We start from the raw sequence: 20,813 nt of genomic DNA on the forward strand, positions 1-20,813 counted from the left end.
TACAAACCTCTTATAAACAAGCTAAATTTAACCAGAGAATGGTTATTGCAATCAAAATCTCAGACTCATAAGCAAGATGACTGTCAAACCTATATCATGAAATACAATTCAGAATCCCAAGAGATCTCTAAAATCATCCGCACACATTGGTGAATTATACAGATGCATCTATGTTTTCATGATTCTAAATTATGGTTGGCATTTTCTAGAGCACAGTTCTTCAACTGCCGGTCCGTGGACTTGTGCCGGTCCACAGAAAATTCCTGCTGGTCCGCGCAGGGCCGGCGAGATGGATGCCGTTAAATTTCCTGGCCTGGTGGTGTTCGCAGAAATCTTCTGTTCCTCCCAGCCTCGGGCGATCAAGACAGGCTGCTGACGTCGGGCATTCCCTCTGTGAATCTCGCCTATGCGGAAACAGGAAGTTGAAACAAAATAGGCGGGACTCAGAGAGGGAATGCCTGACGTCGGCAGCCTGTTTTGATCGCTGCCCCTGCCAAGTCGCCGAAGAGGGCCCCGGGGAAGGTGCAGGTAGAAGGGAGATGGTCAGCGTGCACGGGGGGTCAGCGTGTGGATTGGGGCCATCAGCAGCGTCTGTGCTTAGAATCTGCCTACGTGCAGGATGCGGCGGGTAGGATGCCTCCGGCTCGTCTTAGGCGGCAGGGCCTGCGGTGCAAAGCTGTTTTTGCCGGTTTGGGGGGGGTTGCGAATCTGCAGGGCACAGCAGAAGTAAGATCATGGAGAGCCTTCGACAGTGGCTGTGTCCTCTCCTAGCAGCTCTGTACTTACCAGGGCAGTGATTCACTTTGGCAACTTCCCCTTTCCTCAGAGGCGGCAACGGACCCAAGGCTGCCTAAGGAAATCACTGCTGCAGGCAAGTACTGAGAGCTGCTGGAAGGAGAGGAAGCCACTGTTGGAGGTTGGGAAGCTGCTGGATAAAGGGAGAGCTGCTACTGCACCTAGAGGGAGGTAGAAAGAGAGATGCTGCTGGGAGTGGAATAGGGAAAGAGATGGGAAGAGAGCTACTGTTGGATAGGGGGAAGGAGGGAAGGGAGAAGGAAAAAAGGAAGGAAACAGCTGGCAGGGAGATTAGAGGAGGGAAAGGGGAGAGACAGGAATGAGAAAGTAGAGAGAGATTGATGCTGGAAAGGGGGTCAGCAGAGAAATGAGAGAGGGATAAAGATGCTAGATCTGGTGTAGGAGAGAGAAAAATGAAGAAAGCAGTGAAGCTGGAATGAATGATGTAAAAAGGAGAGAGGAGGCACAGGCTGGATGGAAAGGGGAGAGGGGCATAGAAAGAAGTCAGATACATATGGAAGGGGGAGAGGCCAGACAGTGGATGGAACGGGCAGACGCTGGAAGAAAGAGTGGAAAGAAGATGAAAGCAGAGACCACAAAAGGTAGAAAAAAATCATTTTATTTCTATTTTGTCATTACAATATATCAGATTTGAAATATATATCCTGCTAGAGACATAACTGGGGACTGCAAAGCCTAACACTATTCCTATCATGTGTGACTGCAGTATTCTGTTAGCATGATATTTCTGTGTAGCATTCTGTAATAATTTGGCTTGTTCAGTTTTCTTGATAGTAGAGGGGATATATGTGAAGAGGAGGGGAGACAGGGGTTTTGTTGGTCCTTGCTCTGAATATTTATATTTATAAAATGACAATTGTACAGAATATTGTTTCTTTTTATACTTTAATAAAATACGTTCAATATAAAATCATAACTGAGGCTTGTGCAAATGGGATCAGATGGTTTGTGGGGACCGAGCTTGCGGAGACGGGGTGAAAATGTGTTTTTTTATTTCGGTCTTAGTAGTTTGCCGGTCCACAAAATAATTCTTTTATTTCTGCCGGTCCACGGGTGTAAAAAGGTTGAAGAACACTGCTCTAGAGCTCATAATCTAAGAGAACACTTAGGCATCAAGCCAGATAACATCAAGCCTGGATATACATTTACCTGCTTTCATACAAGCTGCGGAAATTGTCAAATTTGTCTGCTTATATTATCATTAAGCTTGTTCAGCATCCGAATAAATGATAAAACATACCATCTTAGATTTCAAACTAATTGTGCGAGTGATTATGTGGTATATATGGTACAATGTCCCTGTTTGAAATTGTATGTGGGCAAAACTACTAGAAAATTTTAAATCCGCATGTTTGAACACAAGCCTTGCCTACATTTACAACATAAAGAAGCCCCAATCATAGAAACATAGAAATAGATGGCAGATAAGGACCCACGGCCCATCTAGTCTGCCCACCCTAATGTCCCTCCCCTACCTTTGCCCTGTGAATAGATCCCATGTGCTGATCCCATTTGGCCTTAAAATCAGGCACGCTGCTGGCCTCAATCACCTGTAGTGGAAGACTATTCCAGCGATCAACCACTCTTTCAGTGAAAAAGAATTTCCTGGTGTCACCTCGTAGTTTCCCGCCCCTGATTTTCAACAGATGCCCTCTTGTTGTCGTGGGACCCTTGAAAAAGAAGATATCTTCCTCCGCCTCGATGCGGCCCGTAAGATACTTGAACGTCTCGATCATGTCTCCCCTCTCTCTGCGCTCCTCGAGCGAGTATAGCTGTAATTTGTCAAGCCGTTTTTCGTATGGTAGATCCTTGAGTCCCGAGACCATCCGGGTGGCCATTCTTTGCACCGACTCCGGTCTCAGCACATCCTTGCGATAATGCGGCCTCCAGAATTGCACACAGTATTCCAGCTGGGGCCTCACCATGGATCTATACAATGGCATAATGACTTCCGCCTTATGACTGACGAAACCCCTTCTTATGCAGCCCATGATTTGTCTTGCCTTGGACGAAGCCTGCTCCACTTGATTGGCAGACTTCATGTCCTCACTGACGATTACCCCCAAGTCTCGTTCTGCTACCGTTTTTGCTAGGATCTCGCCATTAAGGGTATAAGACTTGCATGGATTCTGGCTGCCCAGGTGCATAACTTTGCATTTTTTGGCATTGAAGTTGAGTTGCCATGTCCTAGACCATCGCTCCAGTAGGAGTAGGTCGTGCATCATGTTGTCGGGCATTGAATCTTCGTCTGTTGTGCATTTGCCCACTACATTACTCAGTTTGGCGTCATCGGCGAATAATGTTATTTTACCTCGAAGCCCTTCTGCCAAGTCTCTTATAAAGATGTTGAATAGGATTGGGCCCAAGACTGAGCCCTGTGGTACTCCACTAATCACCTCCGTCATTTCAGAGGGGGTGCCGTTCACCACCACCCTTTGGAGCCTACCTCCAAGCCAGCTCCCAACCCATTTCGTCAATGTGTTACCTAATCCTATAGAACTCATCTTGCTCAGTAACCTGCGGTGTGGTACGCTATCGAATGCTTTACACGATGTCCAGGGACTCCCCAATATCCAGCTTCCCTGTCACCCAGTCAGAGAAGCTGATCAGATTGGATTGGCAGGATCTCCCCTTAATAAATCCATGTTGTCGGGGATCCCGTAGATTCTCCTCATCCAGGATCTTATCTAATTGGTGTTTGATTAGAGTTTCCATTAGTTTGCTCACTATCGATGTTAGACTCACTGGTCTGTAGTTTGCTGTCTCCATCTTTGAGCCTTTCTTGTGGAGTGGAATAACGTTAGCCGTCCTCCAGTCCAACGGGACGCTGCCTGTACTAAGGGAGAGGTTGAAGAGCGCGGACAGTGGCTCCGCCAAGACATCACTCAGCTCCCTAAGCACCCTGGGGTGCAGGTTGTCCGGCCCCATTGCTTTGTTAACCTTGAGCTTTGACAGCTCACCATAGACACTGCTGGGCGTAAACTCAAAGTTACTAAACGGGTCAACTGAGCCAACCCTTGTCTGTAGCTGAGGGCCGAGCCCTGGCGCTTCTCGGGTGAAGACTGAGCAGAAGTATTCATTTAATAGTTGGGCTTTTTCCGAATCCTTTTCCACATAGTCTCCGTCTGGTTTCCTAAGACGTACAATCCCGCCTGAGTTTTTTCTTCTATCACTGATATACCTGAAGAAGGATTTATCTCCCTTCTGGATGTTCTTTGCTAGAGACTCCTCCATGAGGAATTTAGCCTCCCTGACTGCTGTTTTGACGGCTTTTGATTTGGTCAGGTAGTCTGCTCTAGAGTCCTGCTTCCCTGATTGTTTGTAAGAGATGAATGCTTTTTTCTTCTCCTTGATCAGGTCTGAGATCTCCGTAGTAAACCACTGTGGCTTATTGTTCCTTCGCCGTTTACTTACTGATTTTACATAGCGGTTTGTTGCTTCTTGTATGGTTGCTTTCAAAGTCGACCACATGTCTTTCACGTTATCGGTTTCTTCTTGGCTTTGTAGCGCCTGGTGAACGAAGTCTCCCATTTCTTTGAAATTTGTGTCCTTGAATTTGAGGACTTTGGTTAGTGTAGTAGATTTAGTGAAACCTTTCCTGATATTGAACCATACCATGTTGTGGTCACTGGAGGCCAATGTGTCGCCCACCGAGACCTCTGTGACACTTTCTCCATTGGTAAGTATCAGGTCCAGTATTGCCTGATCCCTTGTCGATTCCAACACCAGTTGTCTGAGGCTTGCTCCTTTCATAGAGTTTAATAGCCTCCTGCTGCTGCCAGAAGCAGAGGTAAGTGTAACCCAATCCACATCAGGCATGTTGAAGTCACCTAGCAATACTGTGTCCCCACGCAAGGTGATATTTTCTATATCTTCGATTATTTCCATATCCAGGTCATCCTGTTGTCTTGGGGGTCTGTAAATTACGCCAAGATACAAGCATTTGTCCTTCCCTCTGGCCAAATTAACCCAAAGGGATTCCCCAGTATACTGGACATCTGAGATTCTCGTGACCTTAATGTCATCTTTAGTATATAATGCTACACCCCCTCCCATCCTACCCTCTCTGTCCCGGCGAAGCAAGTTGTAACCCGGTATGACCATGTCCCACCCGTGGGAGTCTTTGAGCCAGGTTTCGGATATCGCCACCACATCCAGTCGTGCAACATTGTCTCGAAAAGGGACATTCTTTTTAGCAATTAAGATGTTTTGTTATAGATAGTCATGGAAACCTTAAGGGGAGGGGATAGAAGAAAAAAATTATTATAAAATGAACAACGATGGATTCACTGTCTGAAGTGCCTACATCTACATGGACTAAATTCAGCAGTCAATTGGCAGATATTCTTCTGAAAGCAGATGAATGAATTTGAAGAAAGATAAGATCGTTCTATTTCCATTCAGATTTTTCAAATTTCAAGAGGAAGCACAGTGTCCAGGTCTCCAAAATCATTAAGAGACCAGGCATACGCAGAATCATCCTCGATCTCAAAGGTTCTAGTCAATAAAGCAGTTCAATTTACCGATACAGAATTCAAAACAATTATTAGAGCAGTCTGACCAATCAAGTTTAAAGGTCAGTTCTGCCCAAACAGCCCTTCAGAATGTCACCAGGCTTAAAAAACTCAAAGTTTTTTTTAGTGTGCATAGTACATCACTACGTTTTACATAGCTAAAATAAAACGCGAAGACGCCATTTATATACAAAGATTTAGCGCCAAATAGCACATTTGGAATGCAGGTATGTTATGCCTAATGGTAAAAAGTTTCATTAACACATATTAAACTAAACATAAGAACATAAGAATTGCCATTGCTGGGTCAGACCAGCGGCCCTTAGGTCATGCGGCGGCCGTTAGGTCAAAGACCACTGCCCTGATTGAGTCTTTCCTTACCTGCGTACATTCTGGTTCAGCAGGAACTTGTCTAACCTTGTCTTGAATCCCTGGAGGGTGCTTTCCTCTGTAACAGCCTCCGGAAGAGCATTCCAGATTTCTACCACTCTCTGGGTGAAGAAGAACTTCTGCTTGTACAGAATCTTTTCCTTTCTAACTTTAGCGAGTGCCCTCTCGTTCTTTCTACCTTGGAGAGGGTGAACAACCTGTCTTTATCTACTAAGTCTATTCCCTTCATTATCTTGAATGTTTCGATCATGTCCCCTCTCAGTCTCCTCTTTTCAAGGGAGAAGAGGCCCAGTTTCTTTAAGCTCTCACTGTACAGCAACTCCTCCAGCCCATTAACCATTTTAGTTGCTCTTCTCTGGACCCTTTCAAGTAGTACAATGTCCTTTTTCATGTACAGTGACCAGTGCTGGATGCAGTATTCCAGGTGGGGGCATACCATGGCCTGGTACAGCAGCATGATAACCTTCTCTGATCTGTTTGTGATCCCCTTCTTAATCATTCCTAGCATTCTGTTCGCCCTTTTCACTGCCACCGCGCATTGCATGGACGGCTTCATTGACTTGTCTTCCAGTACTCCCAAGTCTATTTCCTGGGGGGGGGGCGGGTCTCTCCGAATACCACACCGGACATCCTGTATAAGATTTTTGTTACCGACATGAATCACCTTGCACTTATCCACGTTAAACCTCATTTGCCATATCGCAGACCATTCCTCAAGCGTGTTTGTCACATTGCAGGTCTTTGCAATCCTTCTGTGTCTTCACTACTCTGAATAACTTTGTATATTCCGCAAATTTAATCACCTTGCTTGTCGTTAGTTGCAAAAATGCCAGGGCAATGTTTCCTGGCCTCTCCGATTGTTAGCGTTTCCTTCCAGTAGTTAGTGCGGGACACGAGTGAAAATTTGTTCCTGAAGAAGGTCCTAGAGAAGTGAAACAGGGAAATTCTGTTGATTTTCAGCTCAAGCTAAGTACTCATTCTATGTATCATATAACAGAATGTTTTGGACATATGAAGAAGCCTAAGTTAAATCACTAAAGCAGTAGTTTCATTCATAATTCAATCTGGCTGGGGTTTTTGGTTGGTTTGTTTTTTTTGTTTTGTGTTTTTAGACTAATGATAGCTCACTAATGGGCGACTGAACAAGTTTAATCTAATGTTCAGCATCCATGAGCACTTGAAGTCTATTCCCCCCTAGGCTAGAAAACCCTAGTGCTGTACTGGTATATACAGAGTGAAGGTGGAGAAGCAAACTCAAACGATTGCTTATATTATTTGTATTGGATAATCTTGGTGAGACTTGTGTACAAGAGGATTTCAATAATAACAATAATATAGCCCTTTGAACCACATAGAAATAAATGATGTGTACAATACTTACCCTAGTAAATGTGCCTCTAGAGGGACCTGGAGTGTTGCGTAATGCTTCATTGGAGAGAGTGGGAAAATTATTTTGTATTTTCTATGAAACTGAAATCATATTAGTTTATTCTAAGACAAGCATGCAGTATATACTCGCATGTGGGTGACATCATCCATGGAGTCCATGTGAGTGCCTTCCCACCCAATGTTGGCTCGCGGTTCCTCAGTTTTTCTTTCTCCGTGGAATGAAGAAGTTGTGTTTTGAACTCTATCCAAATTATATTGTCTTCCCAATGTATATTTTGCCTTTTGGCTCTGTTTTCTTTATTTTTCTCTAATAATAGTTTCTTTCTTTGGTTCTTAAAAAAAAAATTCAAAGTTATTTTTTTTCCTCAGTTGGGCCTTCTCTCTTCAATGTTTCTCACTGGTTTTTTTTTTTTGTCTCGGGCTGCAACCATTTTTGACGTAGCTGCCAAGATTTTTCCTCACATGTTGAGGCCTTCTCTGAGATTCATTGCCAATGGTCCATCTCCATCTCTGATCCACACAGCTGGTATATTCATTGTCTGGGCCCATAACATTGAGTGGACACTTGCATTCGCTGTTCTAATCTGCAAAAACACTCTCTTAATGCTTGATGTATTCAGCAGGAGAAGTTTTTTGGACCGGCCATGGCCTCTGGCGACAAATCGATGCCATCAGTACCAATAGTACCGGCATCGACACCTCCCTTGACATCGAACATCGTTCCAGCATTGGGTAAACTTGCTAAGAAGCTGTCCTCTACTCCACCAGCGTCACAGGCATCATCAGCATCGAATCCCTTGATATATGCCAAGCGCCAACATGATCATCGGTCTCCTTTCGTGCAGGCTGTCTTTCCTATAGGATGTGCTTCCTCATCGATGTCACCCACCTCTCAACACCCTGCAGCACCATTGGTAGCAGCTGTTGAGCCAACGGCACTGGTGCAGTCCTTCCAGGACCAATTGAATGAGTTCTTTTGGAGGGAGCTCAGTGACCTGTTTAAGTTGCATACAGAACTGGTGCTTACATTGACTCCCCCGGTACCGGCCTAGCCTGAGCATGGTACATCGAGGCCCAAGGGTACTGACTCCAGCTCTCCATTAAAGCATTGACGGACATTGAGATCACATGGTACTGATGCTCGCTCTTCTAAATCTAAGTATGCTGGAGACTGAGTGCAGACTGATTGTACTTGGGACAGCCCACTTATACTACAGCCAGAAGTTTATGTCTCAGTCACCACCTGCTAGTCATGGTGAGCTATTACCCATCAGTGAACTGTGCCAGTCTGGAGAGACTAAAAGAGAGAAAATTAGCAAGTAGGAACCCAATTTCTCCTTAGCTAATAGAGTTTTAAGTTATAACTTCTATATGTTGTTTTACCTTAAACAACTCATTAGGAAATTGGCTGATTTTCAACAATATATTCCATCTGACCAACTTCCAGAATTCCAGAAAGTTTATAGCAAGAACAGCTTTTGATGCATTTGATGTGACATCCGGAGCATCAGCAATGTCTGTTGCTATGAGACATCTTGCATGGCTGCGAGTCTCTTGACGTGGACATTCAGGATTATATAGCAAACATTCTTTGACTTGGTGAAGAGCTGTTTGGGGACAAGGTGCCACCCAAAGACTTACTCGTCAAAACAAAGCTGGATCATCTTAACAGGATCCAAGACTAAGACTCAGCCATCTAAATCTTCTCAGAGACCTGATTCCTATTCATACAAGAGGCATTATCCAACAACCTCATCCTCTTCAAAAACCCCACCACAGAAGAGGCAGAAATTGTGAAAGCCCCAGAAACCTCAGCCTTCGGCTGCTCAAAAAGCAGCTCACTCTTTTTGACATACATCTAGAGAGCATAGCCGCAATACCCCCATCTCAGCTACCTCCCCAATCTATCGGAAGCCCACTTCTCTTGTATCATCAACGCTGGACTCATTACCACAGACACCTGGAGGGTTACTCTCTTCATTTCATCAAAATTCCTCCAAACAACCTGCCAAGAGAGTCCTCTTTCACATCTCAACAGACGTCCCTTCTTCTTCAGGAAATCGAAGCTCTGCTTCAACTAAATGCTGGCCCGGGTGCACTGCTTATCGCAAGATCGGCAGGAGGGGCTTAGCACGGGATACAGTGCTGGACCACCAGGGAAAAGATATGCGGGGGAGGGGAAGGGTAAAAGTTAGATAGTATGGGCTGGGACTGGAGGGATCCCTCCTGTCCCGGTCTACCACACAACTAGAGGGGGTTTGGGGAGGTTGCTAAGACAGACCATGACTCCCTTTCATGGATGACTTCACCTCAGCCAGGAAGGAGCTCAGGATCTGGATAGCATTGGAGTTATCCAGTAGGTGGTTTGTTCTCTGAGGCTGGAAGGGAAGCAGATACCTCCTGAAGATATTCTGAGCAATAAAGAATAAGAGAGGCAAGCTGTCTCTAGGATCTTGGCAAAGGAAACCGTGAGTAGCTTGTTTAAGTCCCAAAAAATTGCTTCTGTTCTGCCGAGGTTAAATTGGATAGACCAGCCATGGTAATGTTAGATGTATTATGGGAAGCAATTCAAGGGTACAGGGAAGAGGGTACAGGTCAGGAAGGTAGGTGGGACATGGTGCAGATCCTGGCAGGGAGAGGGGCTGGGTTGCTCTTCTTTGAACTGTTCGAACTGGGCTCCATGGATGACATCACTCACATGTGAGAATATCTGCTTACTGTCCCCGGATAATACCTGCTATGGTAAGTTACTGCTTTATGGTCTGCAAATTTAAAATAAAAAGTGTTTTAATAAATCCAAATTTATTGATGATATGGTTTCTTTACTGTACAACAGGAATCTTTCAGACATAGATCAAGATGGGAAACTCACAGCTGAAGAATTTATTTTGGCTATGCACTTAATTGATGTGGCTATGTCTGGTCAATCTTTGCCTCCTGTCTTGCCTCCTGAGTACATCCCACCTTCCTTTAGGTAAGATGCTTTAACCCAAGAAAATGCAAAATCACGAAACCTACTCTTCCAGAAACCTTTTCTTTATTCAATGCCAAAATATGGCCAGGGAGATCATTTGATCAACAGATGACATACTAAATTGAGCACTTTCCTGGGATTATCCACAGTCTTCCTCCCATTAATGAAATATCTTTGATTCCTGTTCACAAAGTCCCCTATTACTGAATCCAGCCATTTTGCTGTTTGTCAATATCATTGTATTCATGTTTATCAAAAAGATCTATGAGATCCACACAGTAGGGGAGTCCTTCCTGTCCTAAGGGGAATGATGCCATTAGCTTGTTGAAATGATGAGACCACTCCCTTCTTTATAGCTCTGTTAATTATCTAAAGCAAAAAGGGGACAGATCCCCTAGGAATTTATTATAAAATTCACTGAAAATCCAACTAGTCCTGGTGATTTTCATGCTGGGAGGTTTAGCACCCATACTAACTTTTCTGATTTAAAATTGACTTATCAAGCCTAGATTTTTGAATTTGACCAGTCTGATTTAGATCTGTCTAGGCTAAATATTCAGTGTTTACCTGCTCTGCTTCACATTCTTTGATATCCAATTTTTTGTAATATTCTAGTAATCTGGTATCTGTTTCTGTATGAGAAAAACACATAGCCCCATCCCCTTTTGTATTTGAGTTATAGTGGCTTTCTCAGGGTTTTGTGTTTTTTTTAAAATCTGAATCTGAGCTGACATACCAGCAGTTATTTATTTTCTCAACTGTAACATGAACAAAGCAACTATGGAGACGTTCAAAGTTCCTGATGTGCAACTTTATTCCAAAATTTTGCCTAAAGACTAAGGACATTTTATCTCTGTATTTATGTATTTATATCTGTACTCAGTTTTTATTTGAACTACATTAATAAAAGTTGTTTTTTCCAAGGTTGATGTGCACAGTCCCACTCCCCACTTAGTTTCTTTTTTTTAAAGGATATTCGGGACCATAAAGTGGATTTGGTCCTCAAGATGCAATTTGAAGATTTGGCCTTAGGGATTAAGGCAGCAGCTGAGGCTTCCTTTGTGGCACATGCTTGCCACAACCGTTTGTTTCAAGTTCCAGCCTTGGAGAACGATGCAGATCTCCAAATGTTATTAGAGCCTAAAAACATCCTTTAAAGGATGGAAAAAGGATCCTTTAAAGCAGTGTTCTTCAACCTATTTACACCTATGGACCAGCAGAAATAAAATAATTATTTCGTGGACCGGCAAACTACTAAGACTGAAATTTTTTTTTAAAAACCATCGCCGCCCCGTCCCCGCGAGCTCGGTCCCACAAACCATCTGATCCCATCCGCACAAGCCTCAAATAGTTATGATTTTATATTGAACATATTTTATCTAATATAATAAAATGGTAAGCCGTGCATGCGCACTCCCACCTACATGCGTCTGTTTTCCTTGTGATGTAGGGCACCTTAGTTAGGAGTTCACATGTGCGCTTACATCACCAGCTGCTGAAGCCTCCACAAGCCGGGACCGCAGCCAGCCACCGATCTCCGTTCCTCCAGCGGGCGGGCGGGGGGGGGGTGTCTCGGAGGAGAGGGATCGCGACCGCTCAGCGCCCCCACTGAGGAGCCCAGCAACTTTCCGCCCTGGCTCTTAAACTGACCCGAGTCCTCTGCCGCCCCTCCCCTTCCCTTCCCACGGGCCTGACTACCTACCCGGCGATTCAAGCAGCATGTGCAGCAGTCTACACACGCTGCTTCGGGCCCTTCTACTGCCCTGATTTGCTCTGCCGCATCTCTGATGATGTCATCAGGGACGTGCCAGAGTAAATTAGGGCAGTAGAAGGACCCGAAGTAGCGTGTGAAGACTGCTGCACACGCTGCTTGAATCGCCATGTGTAGTCGGGCCCGCGGGAAGGGTAGGGGGGCGGCAAAGGACTCGGGTCAGTTTAAGAGCCGGGTGTAGTTGAATCGCCATGTGTAGTCGGGACCGCGGGAAGGGAAAGGTGGGTAGAGGAAATGCTAATGCTGCTGCACAGGGAACTGGTGTGGGGGGAGGGAATGCTGCTTCGGACAGACAGACAGAGGGAGGAAGGGAGACAGAAAGAAAAGAAGAAAGACAGGGGCACGGAGATACACAGAAAGACAGACAAAGGGGGACAGAGACAGAAAGAAAGACAGCAGGAGTCGCGTCAGGAGGGGTGCGGGATGCGGCAGAGGGAACTTTTCCAATGGGTGCAACTGGGTGGCTGTCGGGACCTCTGATCAGAGGCAGAGCAAGGTAAGTGTATCATAAGGCTAAGAAGGAGGAAGGGGGGGGAGAAAAAGGAAGGGACGCCTACTGCTGGACAGGGGGAGAAGGAAAGAGTTGCTGATGGTCAGGGGGGGTGAAGAAAAAGGAACGGAGGCCTAATGTTGGACAGGGGGAGAAGGAAAGAGGTGCTGCTGGACCGGGGGGGCTAAAACAAAGGGAGAAGGGCTGCTGCTGCATAAGGAGAGCAGTGAAGGGGTGGTGGTGGACACAGGGGAGGTAAAAGGAAGGGAGAATGGACAGGGGGAGCAGGCAAGGGGTGGTGATGGACAGCCAAGGAAAAAGAAAGACAGAAAGAAAGAAAGCGGCTAAGGAGAGAGAGGGAGAGAAAGAAATAAAGACAGACACACACACATATATTCTTGCACCCGTTAATGTAACGGGCTATAAGACTAGTTAAAGTATAAAAAGAAACAATATTCTATACAATTGTCATTTTATAAATACAAATAATACAGGGCAAAGATCAACAAAACCCCTGTCTCCCCTCCCCTTCACATATATCCCCTCTACTATCAAGAAAACTGAATAAGCCAAATTATTACAGAATACTACACAAATATCATGTAACAGAATACCACAGTCACACATGACAGGAATGGTGTTAGGGTAGTGAAACTAGGGCAACTGTCCCCTGGTCAGAGAGAGCCCTAAGCCAGCTGGAAGCTAAAGAAGCACTGCCTGGGCTTTGCACTCCCCAATTATGTCTAGCAAGATACATATTTCAAATCTGATATATTTGAATCACAAGATAGAAATAAAATTATTTTTTCTACCTTTTGTCGTCTCTGGTTTCTGCTTTCATTGCCTTTTCACTCTCTTCCATCCAGCGTCTGCCCTAAGAACATAAGAATTGTCACTGCTGGGTCAGACCAGTGGTCCATCATGCCCAGCAGTCCGCTCACGCGGCGGCTCTCTGGTCTAAGACCAGCACCCTAACTGAGACTAGCCCTACCAGCGCACGTTCTTGTTCAGCAGGAACTTGTCTAACTTTGTCTTGAATCCTTGGAGGGTGTTTTCCCCTATAACAGCCTCTGGAAGAGCGTTCCAGCTTTCTACCATTCTCTGGGTGAAGAAGAACTTCCTTACGTTTGTATGGAATGTATCCCCTTTCAACTTTAGAGAGTGCCCTCTCATTCTCCCTACCTTGGAGAGGGTGAATAGTGTCTTTCTCTACTAAGTCTATTCCCTTCAGTATCTTGAATGTTTCGATCATGTCCCCTCTTAATCTCTTCTGTTTGAGGGAGAAGAGGCCCAGTTTCTCTAATCTTTCGCTGTACGGCAGCTCCTCCAACCCCTTAACCATCTTAGTCGCTCTTCTCTGGACCCTTTCGAGTAGTACCGTGTCCTCCTTCATGTACGGTGACCAGTGCTGGACGCAGTACTCCAGGTGAGGGCGTACTATGGCCCGGTACAGCGGCATGATAACCTCTGTCTCTTCAGTCCAGCATCTGCCCCTTCCATTCACTGTCTGCCTTTCCCTGCCATCTCTTCTCCTGCCCCCCCCCCCCCCAATTTGGTCTGGCATCCATCATCTTCCTTCTGTTCCTCTCATGGTCTGGCATCTCTGTCCTTCCCTCCCCCCTGTGGTTTTTAGCATCTCTCTATTCTCATGTCCTCCACTCAGATCTGATATCGTTCTCTGCTCTCTCTTCCCTTTTCTTCTCTGGTCTTCCTTCTCTAATTTCTGCCTCCATCTAAATTAAATTCTTTCTTACTATTTAGTCCTGTTTCCCTCTTTCACTGTGTCTACCCACAGATTGTCACCGCTTTCCCTCACCCCTCCATTATCTTACTATTTTCTTCCCCCTTTATTTATCTCCTTCCATCCAGTGTGTGTTCTTTCCCCACTTCCATTCAGCATCTGCTCTCCGCTCTCAACTGACATCCATCAGCCTTCTGCTCTCTCTCCCTTCTTCTCACTTCCATCATCTGTCCCCTTCTCTCTCTCTCTCATCTCCTCCATTCCATCATCTTCCCCTTCTCTCTCCCCCCCCCCCAACTTCCATCATCTGCCCCCCTTCCCCTCACCTTTGCAGGTCACTTTCTTTCCCCTGAGGGTGGCTCATGTCAGAGGGGAAGCTTTGGCCGAGCAGAACCGCTTGCAAGGAAGAGTGGTACTTACTTGATGTCGATGCTGTTTGAAGAAAAAAAAAAAAGGTGGAGAAAAGGGACTTGCAAAGTTGAGAGGAAGGGAAACCTCCAGGACTGCTGCTCTTGGCCCTCCTTCAGCGGCCCAAGAGTCTTTAGGCAAGTGGCAGCTGTGTGTGCTTTTAACTTCAGCACAGAGCTGCCCCTAAGCAGTAGTTTAGCGTGGTTTCATGAGGCAGCCTCGGGGCCTTTGCTAGGCCGGCCCACATCGCATCATCGAAGCGGGCCGACCTAGCAAAGGCCCCGAGGCTGCCTCATGAAATCGCGCTAAACTACTGCTTAGGGCAGCTCTGTGCCGAAGTTAAAAGCACACAGAGCTGCCGCTGCTGGTCGGGAGGTGCGGAGACAAGGCAGGAAGCATACGCTACAGGAGTCCCGGCGAAGGCAGGAGTCCCGGCATAGCGATGGCAACAGGAAGTTGCAAGTCAGCTGACGCCGGCACCTTTCGTTGTGGCGGGGACCCGAATCCTTTGCGGACCGGCAAGATTTTTTTGTGGACCGACACCAGTCCGCGGACCGGCGGTTGAAGAACTGTGCTTTAAAGTATGGAAAAAGGATCCAAATGAAGAAAATAAGAGGAGACACGGGCACTGGCAAGTTAGATGCAAAGCATTGATAAAGAAAGCTAAGAGAGAATATGAAGAGAAACCTGCAAAAGAGGCAAAAACTCATAACAGTTTTTTTAAGGTACATCAGAAGCAGAAAACCTGTGAAGGAATCTGTGGGACCGTTGATCAAGGAGCAAAAGGGATGCTCAGGGAGGATAAGGCCATAGCGGAAAGACTGAATGAATCTTTGCTTCAGTCTTTACAGAAGAAGATGTAAGAGATTTACCTGAACAGGAAATGGTTTTCAAGGGTGATGATGAGGGGGAACTGAAAAATCTCAGTGAATCTGGAAGATATACTAAGCCAAATTGACAAGTTAAAAAGTGATAAATCACCTGGACCGGATGGTATACATCCCAGGGTACTAAAAGAACTCGCATGAAATTGCTGTCCTCCTGTTAGTTATCTGTAACCTGTCGCAAAAATAGTCTGTAGTACCTGAAGATTGGAGAATGGCCAATGTTACGCTGATTTTTAAAAAGGGTTCCAGAGGAGATCTGGAAAATTACAGACCGGTAAGCCTGACTTCAGTGCCGGGCAAAATAGTGGAAACAATTATAAAAAATAAAATTGTGGAATACGTAGACAAACATGATTTAATGAGACAGTCAGCATAGGTTCAGCCGAGAGAGATCTTGCATCACCAATTTGCTTGACTTCTTTGAAGGTGTGAATAAACATGTGGATAAAGGTGAGCCTGTTGATGTAGTATTTTGACAAAGTTCTTCATGAGAGGCTCCTGAGAAAATTAAAGAGGAATGGGATAGATGGCAAAGCTTAGTTGTGGATTAGGAATTTATCATCAGATAGAAAACAGAGGTTAGGGTTAATTGGTCATTTTTCTCAATGGAGGAGAGTAAACAGTGGAGTGCCACAGGAAGATCTATACAGGGACCGGTGCAATTTAACTTATTTATAAATGATCTAGAAATTGGAACAGCGAGTGAGGTGATTAAATTTTCAGATGACACTAAACTGTTCAAAGTTGTTAAAACGCATGCAGATTGTGAAAAATTGCAGGCAGACCTTAGGAAATTGGAAGACCTTGCATCCAAGTGGCAGATGAAATTCAATGTGGACAAATGAAACTGATGCACATTGGGAAGAATAATCCAAATCACAGTTACCGGATGCTAGGGTCCACCTTGAGGGTTGGCGCTCAAGAAAAAGATCTGGGTGTCATTGTAGACAATACGATGAAACCTTCTGCTCAATGTGTGGAAGCTGCCAAAAAAACAAACAAGATGCTAGGAATTATTAAAAAAAGAGATGGTTAACAAGACTAAGAATATTATAATGTCTCTGTATTGCTCTATGGTGTGACCTCACCTGGAGTATTGTGTTCAATTCTGATCTCCTTATCTCAAGAAAGATATAGCGGCACTAGAAAAGATTCAAAGAAGTGCGACCAAGATGATAAAGGGGATTGAACTCCTCTCGTATGAGGAAAGACTAAAAAGGTTAAGGCTCTTCAGCTTGGAAAAGAGACAGCTGAGGTGAGATATGATTAAAATCTACAAAATTCTGAGTGGAGTAGAACGGGTACAAGTGGATCAATTTTTTACTCCATCAAAAATTACAAAGACTAGGGGGACACTCGATGAAGTTAAAGGGAAATACTTTTCAAAACCCATGGGAGGAAATATTTTTTTACTCAGGGAATAGTTAAGCTCTGGAACGCATTTCCAGAGGTTGTGGTAAGAGTGTATAACATAACTGATTTTAAGAAGGGTTTGGACAATTTCCTGGAAGAAAAGTTCACAGTCTGCGCTATTGAGACAGCCATGGGAGAAGCAACTGCTTATCCTGGGATCAATAGCATAGAATATTACTACTACTGTATGTGGGGTTTTGTCAGGTACTGAATTGGCTACTGTGAGAATGGGCTACTTGGCTTGATGGACTATTGGTCTGACACAGTAAGGCTATTCTTATGGTCTTATGATGTTGTCAACGTGTCCAGCCACCTAGTTGCAGGTCACCATCTTCTCCTAGCTCCTTCGATCTTCCCAAACATGATGTCCTTTTCTAATGATCTCTCTCTTCTCATGATATGCCAAAAATAAGACAGTAACTTCATCATGTGGGCTTCGAGTGACATAGCCAGTCCGATCTCTTCCAAAATCAATTTGTTAGTTCGTCTGGCAGTCCCTGGCACACATAAAATCCTTCTCCAGCACTAAAGTTCAAATGAGTCAATCTTGTTTCTATTTTGCTTCCATAATGTCCTTTTTTCACATCCATAATTGACCACTGAGAAAAGAGTGCATGGATCAGTCTGATCTTTGTTTTAAGTGTTATTTTCTTGCTTTTAAATATTTTATTAAGAACCTTCATTATAGAGCAACCAGTTGCTATTCTGTGGAGTATTTCTTCCCTACTAGTTGCTTCCTTGTTTACAAAAGAGCCCAAAAGATTAAAATTCTTTACAAATTCTGTCACCTTCAAACCCAAAAACCTCATCATTGTCTATGTTCATAATCATTGTTTTGTTTATGTTCAGTTCTAATCTCAGTTACACAATAGTAATGGGTGATTTCAACTATTTCAAAATTGACTGGGTAATTGTAACATTAGGGTATGCTAGACAGGTAAAATTCCTTGATAAAATCAGTCTGCAGGGTAAGAAGGATGATCCTTTCAGTGTGTCCCTCCTTACCCCACTGGAGCACTTCATCGTGGATGCTGCAGGGCCATTCTCAACGGGAATAAATCCTACCCACTAACCTCTGACCCAATCTTCGGCCCTTTAAAGAGCCAACAAAGGAAGCCTGCACCCACAGCCTGCAAGTTAAGATGGAAGACCCTTCCAACATGTTCCTCATCCCACTGGAACACTTCACTGAGGATGCTACAAGGCTGTTCCTGACGAGAGGAGGTTGTGCCCACCAACCCCCAGCCTAATATTCAATCTTTTAAAGGACCAGCCGCCAGGTGGGCCTTTTCTGCCGGTGGACCACACCAAAGGGTTCTTTGTATGGAGCTCGAGCAGATCTCAAATGGATTTTAAGATAAGACTACTCAACTGAAACTGGAGCAGGTAGATATAGAAGTCTAAAACCTAAAATTGCTAACAAAAGTCTAGATAGAGTGCTGTAACTTGCCTCCCAATCAAGCAGCATCTTTTGGTCTGTCAAGTATGAGAGCTCAGACCAATTTTCATTTATCAGCTACAAAGGAAAATACCAGTCATAAATTTACTTCAGAATGTTTATTGTGGATTCTGGAGCTATGAAAGGAAGTTACGTAATTGTATAACTTGTTATTGATCAGTTGTTTTACTTCTAAAGCAATAAATTCTTTATAAAGAGTACCCTTTAAATGAATCAATCCTATTTTATTTATGGTAACTAGCTTTCAAGTTTGCACCTATTGTTTTGCCAGGCTCAGCTGATTGATAACAATAGGTACAGCAGGTTCCCTAAATGTGTGTGTGGAAGCCCTTTTTAATGATTCTTCTGCTTTTTCAGGCGAGTTCGCTCTGGCAGTGGCATCTCCAATGTAAGCTCAGGATCTTTAGACCAGAGGTTGCCAGAGGAGCCTGCAGAAGAAGAACAGCAACAGCAACAGCAAGACAAGAAATTACATGGTACTATATATGAAAAGGGACTTTCTTGTTTATATTTGTTTTATAAAAATTATCATTGTAGAGTGTCCCCAGACACTGAGAAATCACTTTGTAAAAATGATACTTTTGAGATGCCCGTGCTTAAATTTTGTTGGTCAGTTGGCGTGTTAAAATTCATAATTGCGTGCTTGTTTGATATTTTTTAAAAAATGAACCTAGATCTGCATAAATGAAAATTTCTCCCTGTTCAGCCTCTAAATTTAAATGCTTAAAAACCTGGCAGAGTCTGGGCAGCAAAGTAAATTCAGATTTAACCACCTAAGTTTGATAAATGTTCATTTTAAAAGCTTGGAACTTAAGTAAGACTGAAATTTCACCACATTTTAGGTATCTAGGTTCCTTTGGGGAATCAGCCTGATAGGGAATAATATTATAAAATCTAGTGTACACAGGTAGACATTCTGCTTATAAAATTACTCCATGTATTGTTGTGTGTGACTCTGGTGTAGGTGTGTTTGTTAGTGGAGTAACAATTTATATGTTTTATATAAATTCAGGCAGTTGCATATTTTGGACACAGGTACATAATAGCTGACTTTCAGCAGAATTTGTGCCTATGGACACAAACTAATTTTACTACATAGCACCACTTTTGTATCTTTATAAAATAAGTGCCCACTTGGGTAGTTTTTAATAGGGCACATATATTGTGATTGTTTTATAAATACAAACCATATACTCCTTTTAGAGCAGAATGTGATCAGTGTGTTATTATTTGTATATTATTTGGGAATCATAGAAAACTTTTTGTCCAATCTATTGAAATTTGGTGAAAATATTGATTTCCGTTTGGACTGATGATTATATTCTAAGCACTTTTGGTGCCGTATTTATACTGCGCTGTGCTGAAAACTCGTTTGAATTACATGACTATTGGGCTATAATAAGTGTTTGTTACTTATCTGGAGCTTGTTTTATAACTGCAACTTCCTTTTTGTCTATACCAGACCAGTCCAGAACAAGTGTATTATGTCTGTTGACCCGTGGAAACAGAAAAAAAAGTAGTTTTTAGTGATTCACCCTTTAAGGGTATTGTGCAGCATAGAATGCTCAGTATTTTTCTCTTGTCTCCCAAGTGGATGGTGGATGGACTAAGCAACTACTTCTTGGTGTGTTTCTGTCAGCTCCCCACCTGATCAGTATCTGGGTGTTAGTTGAGAAGGGAGTTATCACTGGATGGACTGTGCTCAATTATAATTGAGCTAGGATGACTCTTGTTTGTGCCTTGTTTGGGTTGACACTTGGTGGTGCTGAGTCTCTCTCCTTCTTCATTCCTTCCTTATGCTGCAGCAATAAGGAGTCAAATGAGGCTAAAGATTGTTTATATGATCTTATGTCTGTAACAGACTACTATCTAGCAAGTATGTAGTCTTTTATTTATTTAATTTTCTATATCGTTCTCCCAGGGGAGCTGAGAATGGTTTACATTAATTTATTCAGGTACTCAAGCATTTTTCCCTGCCTGTCTGTAAACAATTGCATACCAGTCTGCTAGTTGGGACTCAGAACTATGTACTCTATTTGCCTCTTCAGTTTCATATATACATATTTGAAAATTATTGAAAACTTCCCTTTTTGTAAGATTTTTAGGAAATTAAGGAATATGGTAATACTTTTTTTATAATTTGCTGTGCTATGTAAACCGCATCGATCTGGAAGGTTTTGCGGTCTAGAAATATGTTTTAATGTAATGTCCTAGCAGGCTCACAATCTGTCTAATCTACCTGGGGCAATGGGGGGATTAAGTGACTTGCCCAGGGTCACAAGGTGCAGCGTGGGTTTGAACCCATAACCTCAGGATGCTGAGGCTGCAGCTCTAACCACTGCACCACATTCTCAGACATAGTATGGTAAAAAAAGATGGCAAATATAGTTAACAATGCATGGTAAAAACATAATATGACAAAACATGATATGGTGAGACATAGCTTGGTGAGTATAGTATGGCAAATATAGTATTACAAAGCATTGCTAATATAGCATGACACGACTTGGCAAAAATGGTAAGGTAAGCATGCATGATGAAACATAACATGGAAGACATGG

At 43.7% G+C, this 20,813-nt stretch overlaps 1 protein-coding gene across 2 annotated transcripts in view; it reads left to right on the top strand.

The window, feature by feature from the left end:
• ITSN1 (intersectin 1) overlaps window positions 1–20,813 on the top strand; it is a 412,894-nt gene that overhangs the window by 144,807 nt on the left and 247,274 nt on the right. For both annotated transcript variants that reach the window (XM_033949572.1, XM_033949571.1), the window contains exons 11-12: window positions 9,946–10,083; window positions 18,610–18,728. In XM_033949572.1, the coding sequence (XP_033805463.1) occupies window positions 9,946–10,083; window positions 18,610–18,728 (257 nt within the window). The remainder of the gene's footprint in view (window positions 1–9,945; window positions 10,084–18,609; window positions 18,729–20,813) is intronic.

The sequence above is a fragment of the Geotrypetes seraphini genome, chromosome 6 (assembly GCF_902459505.1).
Source record: "Geotrypetes seraphini chromosome 6, aGeoSer1.1, whole genome shotgun sequence".
Taxonomy (NCBI): Eukaryota; Metazoa; Chordata; class Amphibia; order Gymnophiona; family Dermophiidae; genus Geotrypetes; species Geotrypetes seraphini.